Source organism: Vombatus ursinus, unplaced genomic scaffold, assembly GCF_900497805.2.
Source record: "Vombatus ursinus unplaced genomic scaffold, bare-nosed wombat genome assembly UNPS02006874.1, whole genome shotgun sequence".
Taxonomy (NCBI): Eukaryota; Metazoa; Chordata; class Mammalia; order Diprotodontia; family Vombatidae; genus Vombatus; species Vombatus ursinus.
Window position 1 is genome coordinate 5680917 of NW_020946652.1, and position 12668 is coordinate 5693584.

General features: G+C 49.2%; 1 protein-coding gene across 2 annotated transcripts in view; it reads right to left on the minus strand.

Moving 5' to 3' along the window:
* Positions 1–12668, minus strand: part of ATP13A4 (ATPase 13A4) — an 84935-nt gene that overhangs the window by 46890 nt on the left and 25377 nt on the right. For both annotated transcript variants that reach the window (XM_027848858.1, XM_027848857.1), the window contains exons 3-6: positions 7168–7314; positions 1452–1522; positions 1288–1368; positions 184–253 (exon numbers count right to left, since the gene is read on the minus strand). In XM_027848858.1, the coding sequence (XP_027704659.1) occupies positions 184–253; positions 1288–1368; positions 1452–1522; positions 7168–7314 (369 nt within the window). The remainder of the gene's footprint in view (positions 1–183; positions 254–1287; positions 1369–1451; positions 1523–7167; positions 7315–12668) is intronic.

Below are 12668 nucleotides of genomic sequence, written 5' to 3' on the forward strand. Positions count from 1 at the left end.
AGAAAGGAAGAAAGAGAGGGGGATGAAGAGAAGGAAAGAAGAGGAGAAAAGGAAAGAGAAGGGAAGATTGCCTCTGCTTATTTTTTAATTATCATTAAATATCTCTGAGTTGGTTTTGAAGACAAAACCCCAATTTACATACTTTGGGGCTGAGTGAGAAAAAGAGAGAAAGTCTTGAGTTACCTCCTTAATGAGAAGTTTCCAAATGGGTGTGATCTCTACATCAATGGCATTGGGCCCACATATTAGCCTCCTACAGGAGAGAGGAAAGATTCATTCCAAAGTCATCAGAGAGCTTCCCTGCCTCTCTTGTCCCAAGGAGTCCCCTCTACTCACGCTCTCTATGCTCCTGAGTCAGTAGAACTGCCCAAGTGAGAGACTATCCCCCCCCCACATTGAAATTCTCCTGCAGGAAAAAAGAATCTTCAGCGCCAGCCAAGTAACACGGAAACTACAAGAAGGACACTAACGATAACAACAGTGGTGGTGTTCTGGCTTCTGTTGAACTAGATTCATAGGTGTCAGTGTTCACCAGACCTGTTTGCAGGTGCATAGTTAATGAGGCAAATTGGCTCTTTCATTCCTATTAAGGGGCCACTTGCCACATCATGGCTTCTGTCTTATGATTTCTCAACTCTATTCCCCCATTGGACCTTGAAGGGGTCCCCATAGACCCCACATGTAAAGGACCATTGGTAACACAAGTTATTTTCTTCAAGTGAGTGACCAGGAGCCTGACAGTCACACACACACACACACACACACACACACACACACACACACACACACCCCCTTCTCCATGTCATCAGAGAATTCCATGTGGAAGCCAATGCAGTTGTGGTGCCTTTAGGTCAATGCCTGTGGGAGCTGGGGAGTCCTTGAAGGAAGGAAGGGAAGCCCTTATGCTGAAGTCAGTCACCATTTATCAGCTTGGCTCAGAGCCACCTCTCTGATCCCACAGGGAAACAGGAAGAGCATAGACAGACTCCTGCCCCCATCCGTTTGCCTTCTCCTGAAATCAATAGGACAACCTAGTTCTGGAATGAGCAGGGGCCCTGGAGAGGAGGATGACAGAACCAGAGGAGAAGAGTTGCTCTTCCAAATCTCTGACCCTCTGAGGGTTGTGTTTCTCCAGCCCTCTGACTGATAGGATTGACTGAGGCAGCCTCCTTGTCCCTGGCCAGAAGAACCTCGATTCAGCATTGAGAGGATCTTTAACAGCCAGGCCTCTGGGCACGTGCTCCCTCTCATCTTTCCTGAGCCATGAGGACAGGGTTCACTTCCTACCGAATCTCTTGCTCTTCTCTGGTCAGGCCAGATCCAAACTTCAGGTGTATCTTGGCAGCAGTGAACCGGTCCTCCAGGCACCTGAAAGAAGAGACAGAAACTCTCACTGGCAAGCTGATGGGAAGAAGCCATCACCTTGTGGGCAATTTCTGGATTCAACTCACCCAACCTTCTGAAACTGCTCTTCTGAGTTGTTCCAAACATACCTGATCTTCTGTACCTGAATACATCTCACCTGCCAAAAAAGAGGCCCGGACAAGCCATGAGCAGAGGTCTAGATAGGTAGCAGACCCCGGAGTATTCTAGGGTCAACCTGGATCTCTGGCTTTGCTGCCTGGGGATGACTCCACGGGCTGACGTTCCACTGGGTGGACAGGAGCAGTGGACAGGAGGGCACAGCGTAGAGACAGATGCATACCAGAAAGGCAGGGTGGTGTGGCAGAGAGACTGCCATCCTTAGGAAGACCCAGGGTCAAACCCTTTTAACATCTGTGACTCAGTGAATCATTCAATTCCTCAATCAATCAAAAAGTGCTTATGAAGTACCTGCTGTGTACTATGACATCACATTAGACTCATCAGCTATAGCAATATATTTAGGGAACGCACATTACCAAAGAGAAAACAAAATGATGACTTTTTATAAATAATCTGACGGTTTACTCAGTGAACCCAAGATGGTTGACTTAAACCACTCGAAACAAAAACTTCACAAAGTAGTAGGATATAAAATAAGTGTTCTTGAAAGAATAAATGGGTGGGTGAGTGGATGGATAGATGAGTGGATGAATGAATTAGTATTAGAATGAAGTAAACTAGAAGGTAGGGTGTGGTGAGTCACAGGTAAAGTTTGCACCAAGTACTGTAGGGAAATTTAAAGAAGAAGAAAACATTTTCAGCTAGAGGAATTTAGGAAGGCTTCACTGAGGAGGTGGCGCTGAGCTAAGCCCTGAGGAAGGCGGCCAGCCTGTGCAAATGTATGGAGATAGGAGACCAGATGGGAGTCTGGTTGGCCTGGAATTTGGTCATTCCCCAAGGTGTCTTCGTGGGGTTCAGCTCAAACCCCACCTTTGGCATCACCCTTCCTGATTCCTGGCCAGTGAATCGCCTCTTCCCCTCCTGTTACTTTGCATACAGTTTGTGTGTAATTAGGTGGCCACACATGAATTATTCTCTCCCATAGAAGGTAAGTTCCCTGTGGGTAGGAGTAGTTTATTGTTTATATTTATCAATTACATTTCTGTAGCACAGACCTCACAGGGTCATCGTGAGGGTCAAAGGAGATAATATCCGTCAAGAGCCTAGCCCAGCGTCTGGCTCACAGTAGGTGCTTAATAACTGCTTCTTCCCTTCCCTTCCTTTCCTCTTCCCTCCCCATTCTGTATCTACAGCTCCCAGCATACTGTTTGGCACATAGTGGGTTGGCATTCAACAAAAACAACTTGCTTCCATCTATACCAGCGTTTATACCTGTCTAAAAATGGCCACTCCCAGTATGTTTGTCCAGAAAACCCCAGACAGGGTCACAAAGATTCGGATATGACTCAACGACAACAACAACAGGTTTGTTTCCCATCATCTTCCTCAGTATGGCATTCAAGGCTTTACTCAGTTTGACTCCACACCACCTCTCTTGCCCAGACTCCCATGAAGCTCATTCGTGCCCTTGGGGATCCAGGCAGACATGCCTCCCCGCTGCTCCTGAAGCCATGAACAGTTTAACAGAATCATCGGTCGCAGACGAGGCCGGCAAAGGGGACTGGTAAACCAGCTGAATAGCGTGGATTCAATGGCACAGGCATGAAGCAACCGCAAGGCATCTGACGACTTGATAAAGAGACTGATGATGATGTTAGCTCCCTTTGTCTCCCGGCTAAATTCCCAATGCTCTGGGCCATTTCCGAAGCTCCTGAATAAGTTACTGAATCCTGAATCCCACAGAGTGAACTCCAATGACATGGCGGCATGTGGGGCAGTGGAAAGAGGGGGATTCTCACTCAGAAAACCTGGGTTCTAATCCCACCCCTGCCCCTTACTCCCCATGTGGCTTTGGGCAAATCCCTTCATCTACCTCTCTGGACCTCAGTATCCTCATCTGTAAAATGTGGGGCCACACTAAGCCTCAAAGGTCGCTTTGAGCTCTAGATCTACCATCCTATAATGAAGTCACTTCATGTCCCTGGACCTCAGTTTCCTTATTTGTGAAATTGGGAGGGGTTGGCCTAGTGGCCTCTGAGGTCTCTTTCAGCTCCACAGGGAGGATCCCATGACTTCTGCGGCGTTGGTCCTGCTTTCTTTTCTAGGAATAGAGTGGCCTCCACCCTGAAGAGAACCCCAAACATCCCCCATGAACTAAGGAGTTACTTCATATGACGCCCTTGTTTCTTTTTTTAAGCAGAATGCTAGTCACTTAGGAGCTGGCCAAGGTAGCGATCTGGATGGATGCAGGCTGCTTCCTGGCAATGGCCAGGGCTGCCCATCACCCCTGTTACCCTCCACATCCTACCTGAAAGAGCACGGTCTTGGGGTGACTGCCCATCCGCGGCTCGAGGCCAGATCAACTCCCCCGGGGGCCTTTCACCGAAGACCACCCCAAGCACGTCCTATGTGGACAGATGTGAACTGGTACCCTGAACCCACACGAGCATGTCATAACCGAATCTCAGTTAGTTAGAGAAACGCTTTGTTTGGCCAGTTAACTGCCGATGTGGATTCTGGGCAGAGACAGTGACTCAGACGTGGAGGATGGTGCTCTCTGCGTCCTAACGCTGACAGAGTCACAGAGCCCAGAATCACAGAGCCAGACTAGCATTCAGAGAGAGCAGGTGTGCAGTCCATGTATGTGCCAGCCAGTTCTCTGCCAGGTGTGCCGGCGCAGAAAAGACACGTCTGCACAAGCCTCCTCCAGCCACTGGCGGGGCTGCTTCCCTGCCCCCCGGCAGAATCCCTAGGGCCTGGGCGCCTCCAGACAGAGGGAGGTCGACAGCCTCTGTCGGAGCCTGCTGGGGCAGCTGCTCAGTACGAACAAGGGGCGATGTGAAAAAGGGAAGACATTCCTGCCAAGCTCCACCGAATCCTGGGCCAGGCATTGTGCTGGGCTCCCAGCAGATGATCTCAGTGGCCCTTCCCCACCTCTTCAAGCATCAAATTGCATCTAGGACACAGCATGAATGCCTCTGGTTGGCCTTTCAGGTCCGTCAGCCCCTGGCTCCAGCCTGTCTTCCCCTCCCCTCTCTTCACATACTCCATGTGCTGGACAAACTGGCTTATTCGCCGTTCCCCATACACTAGATTGAATCTCCCACCTCCATGATTTTGTACAAGCTGGCCCCAATGCCTGGAGCACCCTCATTCTTCCCCTCTGCTCTTAGAACCCTAATATTTCTTCAAGGCTCATTTCAAATTCCATCACCTCCAGGATGCCAGTCCTGATCACCACAGCCACAAGGCCCACTCATCCTTTTTATTTACTCAGTCTGCATTTCATATTTACTGATCTCTGTGCAGACGTTTCTGCCCAGTAGAAGGGATGCTCCTTGAAGGCAGGAGCTGTCGGCTTTCCTCTTTCTCTGAGCAAGCAGAGACATAGACACCGAGCAAGAACTTGAGAAGCAGACTCAATGACAAGGACACTAGCCCTTCCTGGCCTCCGAGGAGCGAGCAGAAGTGAGCTCCCCCCGCTGGGATGTCCCCGATCCACCCACGGCTGAGTGACTGCAGATCACCAGGCTTTGCTCCTCAGCCTGGCTCTTCTTTCCCCCAGGGCAGACCTGCATGCTTGACTTCTGCTCTTTGGCAGGGGAATGCTCCCATACTGGTGTGGGGCTCCCTGGGCCTCCTCTACTTGCTGTCTGTGATCAAGCGTTCAGAAGAAATTTGTCTGCAGAATCCTTAATTTCAGAAGGGTTTTCTTTTTAATAATTAATACAGACCCTTGAAGAATTTCAGGGAACTAGGTTCCACGTTCATGCCCTGCCAATCAGCGATGGCATCTGGCACATCCCAGCTTCAGCTGATGCTCTGGGGCTTGCCCCCACCTGTTTGTCATCCACCCTAGGCCCCAAGTCTGAAAGTGAAGCAGGGGCTGAGGGGGTCAGGTGTCCAGGAGGGGGGAGGCTAGGGGCCAGGAGAGCTGGTCTCTGGGCACTGAGGAGAGACAGAGGAAGGCTGAGGAGCCTGGGGTCCTGGCAGAGCAGGAGGAGACCCGCCTGGCAGGCAAAAGACCTGGGTTCCAGTCCACACACTGCCAGCAGGGGCGGCGAGTGTACCTGTGAAGTTTGGGATGGGGCTGGGAAGGACGGGGGTTATTCCTCAGGCTAGCACAGCCTCTGGAAGGTGACCTTCGGTCAGGCCAGGGGGCGGGAGTCCTTGCTTTCTTGCCTTGCCTGGCCACTCTAAGCACAGGCCTCCCCAGGCACCAGACAGAGGAGAGGCGCAATCGGGTCTGTCAACAGCTTAGCCCACTTGAAGATGCCGTGGACGAGTGTCAGTGGGGGAACCCTCAGGGGGCTGAGCAGGGGAAGGGGAAGATGGCCCAGAGCCTGGAATCACCTCGCGCTAACTTGGAGCAAATCCCCTGTTCCCGTCTTCCCTTCCCCCGTCAATCACTCGTTCAAACAGTGGCTGTTGTCGGCCCATCACTTCTTAGTCGTGTCCGACTCTCTGGGAGCCCGTTTGGGGTTTTCTCCACAAAGATGCTAGAGCGGTTTGCCATTTCCTTCTCCGGCTCATTTTACAGATGAGGAAACTGAGGCAAACATGGTTAAGTGACATTCCCAGGATCACTCAGCTAGCAAGGGTGTGAGCCAGCATTTATCCTCGGGAACGTGAGTCTCCTTGACTCCGGCCCCACGTTCTAGGCACTATGGCGCCCCCGGCTGCCCTCAGCACGTTTGTTAAGTGCTCACGTTATGCCGACATTGAGCTGTATACTGGGGATGCAAAGACAAAATGAAAAGCTTCTGCCCTCAGGAAGCTTCTAGTCTGTGGGAAGAGACAGCAAGTACACACGGATAAATGTGGGGTAATGGGGCAGGCGCCAGCATCCAGGGAGATTGGGAAAGGCCAGACAGAGGAAGGGGCTTGTGAAGAAGCCATGTCCCATTGACTGTGTAGGTGGGGAAGTTGGTTAAATAGGCCACAGCACAAGGAGAGCCGGCTGTTAAGTTTGTGGTTAAAAGAAATCAGCAAACGCTACAGATCAGGGCTTGAGTTATTGTTGCCTTGATTGCCAGACTAAAGAAAGCAAAGGAGGAAATGTCCATTCCACACTTGAAAGGGTTTCTTGTGTAATGTTTTGTTTTGGGGGGTTTGCATTTTGTTTCCTGGAGAGCCAGTTGTTAAACATTTACCAGCACACCCCGCAAGTAACCCATGGGGGAACCTGAAATAAATCCAAACACAGAAATATCTCCTCCCCCAACATCCTCCTTTGATGCTTCCTCATGGCCTTGCTCTGTGACCCCACGCCTTGCCAGTGCAGCCCAAACATGGCAGATTCTGCCCCAAGGAAAGGTTCACCAGGCTGGGAATGAAGGAGATGCCAGAGGTCATCAAGTTGGAGAGAATTGAGGCCCAAAAAGTCTAAAGGACCTGTCCACGGTCACTCAGGGGGTCATTCCCAAAAGTGGGATTTGAACCCAGGCCAGTGATCTCTCCACTTTTCTACATTGCTTCAGGACCCAGGGATGGGCTGCGAAGGTGTCTGGGGTCCAAGGACCCCAGGCCGAGCTTGGGTTGGGCAGTGATTCTCCAAGCTCACCTCCGGAGGCCCCAGGACCTCATCCAACAGAATCCCTAACACTCTGTGGGACGGCAGAGGTTCTGATGTTCTGCCACGTCCATCATGTCCACCATCTCTGCAGCCAGGATGCCACTCACCTTTAAATCAGGCCTGATGATGGCTCGGTTGATGATGTAATCCTCGTCAGTGATAAGGGGATGGTCTGGGGTGAGGCTGACAGAGCCGTTCAGGGAGGACAAGTAGATCCATGTGACCTTTTTTCGAGAATATATTTGAAATTCATCCTGGTGAAATAGACCCCCAGCCACCAAGAAAAAAGGAAAAGTCATCAGCCCAAAGGTCAGCCCAGAAGGGCCGACATCACAGTCCTCCAGCTCCAGACAGTGATTTTCCTATAGTTTGATGGAGGGTTGGTTGAGGGCTTTTCTTTCCTTTTTTTTTTTCCTGAATAGACATTGCAGCTGCTGGATTCAGGGACTTAGTGAGGAAAATCTCCTAATTATCTATCAAAGGACTGAGCAAGCAGTGAATTTACACATTACTGGAGGCTCTTAGCTCATGTAGCAAAGAGGACTTGGGATTCCTAGAAGAATGTGCCCTGGTTCCAGCCGGTATTTCTCAACGGGACCCTGCAAAACAGGCTGCTGGTAGGATCCTCATGGACCCCTGCTCTAAATAAGTGTTGTCTTTGGACCCCTTCCCCTCCTCCCCCAAGGAGCACAGGTAGTGCGGAGGGAGTGGGGGAGTGGGATGGAATCATCAAATCTGAGCTTGAATCCAGTCTCTGCCCCTTAGACAAACCACTTCATCTCTCTGGGTCTCAGTTTGCCCATCTACAAAATGGGGGCAGGGGGTTAGACTAGAAAAGAAGACCATTCCCTTATGGTTCCAAAACTAATCAAATCTCACTTACATATAAAAGCTATATTAAGTGATTTGGGGCACCAGGAAAAGTTTCCAGTAAGAGGAAGCACTAAGGTCAGCTGACCCTAGAAGGATGGTAGGGATTCTAAGAAGAAGAGAAAAGGAGAAAGGGTATGCTGGGCATGATAGACAACATGGAAAGTTTAAGAAACAGCCAGCTGGGTGGCATAGTGGAGAGAGTTCTGGGCCTGGAGTCAGGAAGACTCATCATGAGTTCAAATCCAGCCTTAGACAGATACTAGCTGAGTGACCCTGGGCAAGTCACTTCATCCTGTTTACCTCAGTTTCCTCATCTGTAAAATGAGCTGGAGAAGGTAATGGCAACCCCCTCCAGTATTTTTGCCGAAAAAACCTCAAATGGGGTCACAAAGAGCCAAACGAAAATGACCAAACAACAAAAAAGTGGATAGAGAATAAAGCACATTTCCAGAATGCTTTCAGGTTTGCAGTGTACCTTACATAGGTCATCTCGTTTAGTCCTCACAACAACCCGGTGAGACAGGTGCCATTTTTATGTCCATTTTACGTATAAGAAGACTGAGGCTGAGAGAGAAAGTGGGCTCGCCATGGTCTCACAGGGTCACACTGCTAATAGGAATCTCAGGGAGGATTTGAATTCAAGTCAAGTTGCCTATCCACTATGCCACCCAGAGACACAAGGATTAGGGCTGAGAAATGAGTGAAGAGTCCAGCTCCTGGAGGAGGCAAGAAGGGGGAAGCCCAGGACACAAGTGGAGGGACTGGTCTTGGCGAGAAAGGCAACACCTTTGTAAGAGACTGGGGCAGGGAAAAAGGCAGCGGAGGATGATGGCAGGATCATCTGGGGCGGAAATTAAGGAGAAAGGGACTCAGCAGTGATGTCCTCATGTTCTCGGCAACGGATCTGGCCTCGTCTTAGGTGAGGAGAAGGGACCTCGTTGGAGGCTTGAGGTGAAAAGACAAGGTTTGGGACAACCACGGGGGAGCAGGACACCCAGCCGATCAGTGAAGAGGCAATGGATTAGCCTGTGGCAGCGAGGTCTGGGTTCAGGGTAGATCATAGATTTGGAGCGGTCTCAGTGAGTCAGGCTATGGAGCTTCCTTCTGGAGTGAGAAGTGTACCATGGAGGGGCAGAGAGGAGGGGTAACAATAAAACTGAGGAAGAGGAGGAGGAGGAGGAAGAGGAGGACGATGGCCAAGGTTTCCCCTTGTCTCTCCCCTTCCCGTTCACTTCCACTCAGCTACCAAGCGGTCTCCCGAAAGCGCTGCTCTGCCTCATCGCAGCCTCATTCACTGACTCCAGGGGCTCCTCCCTGCTGCCTCCAGGATCAGACATAAACCCTTCCATTTGGCTGACCCAGCCATCCACACCTTTCCAGTCTTCTAACACCCCCGTCCCCCGGTCCTAGCTAAGCTATGAGACCTTCCTGCTGCCCTTTGCAAACTGCCTTCCGTCTCCTGACTTCACACACCGACCCTGGCAGTGCTCCCCTCCTGGCTTCCTTCAAGGCTCAACTAAAATTCCACTTCCACACAAAGCCTTTCCCAGTCTCCACTGACCCACTGCCTTCCTCCTGAGATTGTCAGAATTCAGTTCAGTCCATTTAGAGCTGTTTGCTTCTTGTCTCCCTGACTAGATTGTGAGCTCCTCGGGGGCAGGGGCTGTTTCTTTTACCTTAGCACAGTGTCCGGCACATAGGAGGGCCTTAATGAGGAAGGTGTTACTATTGTCCTCATTTCACAGATGAGGACACTGAGGCTAAGGCCAGTGAAGCCCAAGGTCCCACAGTAAATGCCAGGAGGTGGAACAGTCAGAAGAAGGTCATTTTTGCAGTTGAGCCTTGGAGGATGGATGGGAGGAAGGGAGGGTATCAAAGCTGGGAGACCAAGCTAATTCTGTCATGACACTCCAGCCATGAGTGATGACAGCCTGACCCACCACCACGACAGCCGCGATGGAGGGAGGGGATCTATACAAGAGAGGAGATGGGGCGGTAAAAACAGCCGGGTTGGACCAAGTGAGAGTGAGCAGTCCAGCATGAGGCAGGCGGGGAGTCAGGGGGACGGGGAAGGTGGCGGCCCCCTCAACGGTAATAGGACAGTTCATTAGAGAGGAGGGTAATGTGTATACACACAGATGGGTGTGTGCACATTATTAATATGTAATAATATACATTTATATGTATGCTATAAATGCCATATGTATATATGTAACGGTTCTAGACACTTAAGGAAGACAGCACCAGTCATATTCCTTGCTTTGAAAGGAAGCTTGGGGTCAGAGAAGAATCTTTACATAATTTACAGCATGCAAACACATATGTATTATGTAATTTGTATTACACATATGTGTATGCATGTTATTGTATGTAATGGAACAATATGCATATATATCATTCTAGACACTTAAGGGCCACAGAACCATTCATAGTCCTAACTTCCATAGGAAATATTGCCTGCTGCAGAGGAAACTGAGGGACAGCTAAATGAAGTCACTGATCGTAGGTGACAAAGTTGAGTCTCTCCTTGTAAGATGAAATGGAGAACTGAAGGAATTTCTGAATAATTCATAACTAAGGCTGTTTTTATTGGTGATGGCAGTAGTTTTGGATTGGTTTTTAGCCTTAATCATCTGGATAATTTCTCCCATTCTTTCTTGAGGTATTTCTACTGCCAGAACAATTGGGTCAAGTATAGAATGATCGTATGTTGCCGTGTCAAAGGACAATGGAGAGATGCATAATGTGTGTGAGCTGGTGTGAAGAAAGAAACAAGGGTTATGCAGGAGAAATGGGATAAAAGGTGTTGTTGAAGAACTATGTGGCCAAAATAAGAAAGGCTGGTAACCTAGTAAGAGGGAGGGATGACAGCCTATGTGATCCAGTGGAAAGGCAAGAGAACCCAAGGAAGCCCCCCAGCACAGTGAATGGACTTTCTTTGGGAACTTTGGGGAGGACATGGATAAAAGTCACCCAAGATGGATAGGAATTATGGGTTTCCATTTCCATTATGGCAGGGTGCAAGGGGTGTAGGGGGACATGACCCTTCCACATTACCAAAATCACAGATCATGGTAGTATCTCTCAGAACAGGCGTGATTTACAAAGGGTTCCCCTAGGTGCTTACCCCCAAACCAGGGAGCATGAACTTGGCCTGGCCTCCCAAGAAGTAGAGACCCACCTGCCAGCCCAAGTCAAACATCTGATCCAGGCCAAGGGCATCCTTTCTGGGCCCAGTCCAGGAGCCACCCAAGCACCCAAAGGGGCCTTTGGAGAGACAGTGTGTACCAGGGCAGGGGAACTCAAGAGGAGAGAGAGAGACATTGCTATAATTATAATATAGAGCTAAGCCACATAAATCATCTTCAACCTTTGACTCCAAATTACCAATGAATGCTATTTGCATAGAAATGTGGCATCAAAGCCAAGTCTTTATTGGCTAAAATTCACATGTATGTGAACAATGAATAAAAATGCCTTTAAGATGAGAAAGTTTTAAAAAAAAATAATTATGGCATTTCTTATCTTTTAGAAAAATCCACCTCTTAGGAGCCCCTAATAAGAAAAGACAAGCAGGAAATAAACTGGGTATTGTCGACTTCCAGTTCAGGGCTGATTTTTTTTTCCAAAGAAATGACTTAGTTAATCAGCCTCAATGATAACGATCTGTCATCTTTCAACAGTGAGCCCGATGATAAACCCCAAAGCTGATTTCCTGACATAGAGAACAGGATCCTGGTATGGGTGCCAACAGGCACCTTTCAGGCCTCCTTAATGGGAAGTCTGGACAGTCCAGCCGTTGTGATTTAATCTGATAAAATGCCTTTCTCAGTGTCTTTTTAATGTAAATGACCTAGCTGGGAGTTTCAGAACCATGAGTTCCCAAAGCACATTTTTACTCCAGGCTCTGATAATAAGAATGTTAGGAATAATTGAGTTCTTGTCTAATTACATAAAGGCTAATTTAGAGACTCATTTATTTGGAGAGTTTCTAGCATAGCAAATCCATCCAAAATGACACGAGAGAGAAAGTAATTAAAAATTAAAGCTGAAATCAAGCTCAAGAAGGCAAGATTGAAGCAGGTTCAGACTGCTCTGATTAGTTGCTGGGGCAAGATAGGGAAGGCAAAGTGAAGGACCATGATGGTCCCTGAAGCTGTAGGAGGAAGTAGACAGAACGTCGGTTTTGCCTCGGGCCAAGAGCCTTGTGACCTGAACCGTCTTTCTAGTCTTTCTAGTAAACATGCCAAAAAACATAACCAACCAAGCCCACCCCCATGCCAAGGAATGAACGCAGATTTGGAACTTTTATGCAATATGGTGATGGCCCAGGAGTCACCTGGGAAGGTCAACGCCCTTCACGGAAGCGGGGGAGTAGGAAGACACCCACTGATGGCACAGTGATGAAGAGCCATCCACAGAAAATCCATTCTGATGCTTCCTAGTGGTGGGAGGTCAGGAAAACCCTGGATTTGTGAATGCTATGGCAGTAGGACCAGAGCTCTGGTGGAGAAAGGAAGTATACCGTAGGGCAAAGAGTGCTAGACTTGGACGTGGAAAGACCTAAATTCGAATCCCACTTCAGGCAGGTTCTAGTTGTGTGACCCTGGGAAAATCACTACAACTTTCTAAACTGCTTCCTTAGCTGGAAAGTGAGCTAGGTACAATGGCTTCTGCCGTCCCTTCAAGATCCGAATCTGTGACCTATGATCCGGTATCCTCCAGATCTTGACAA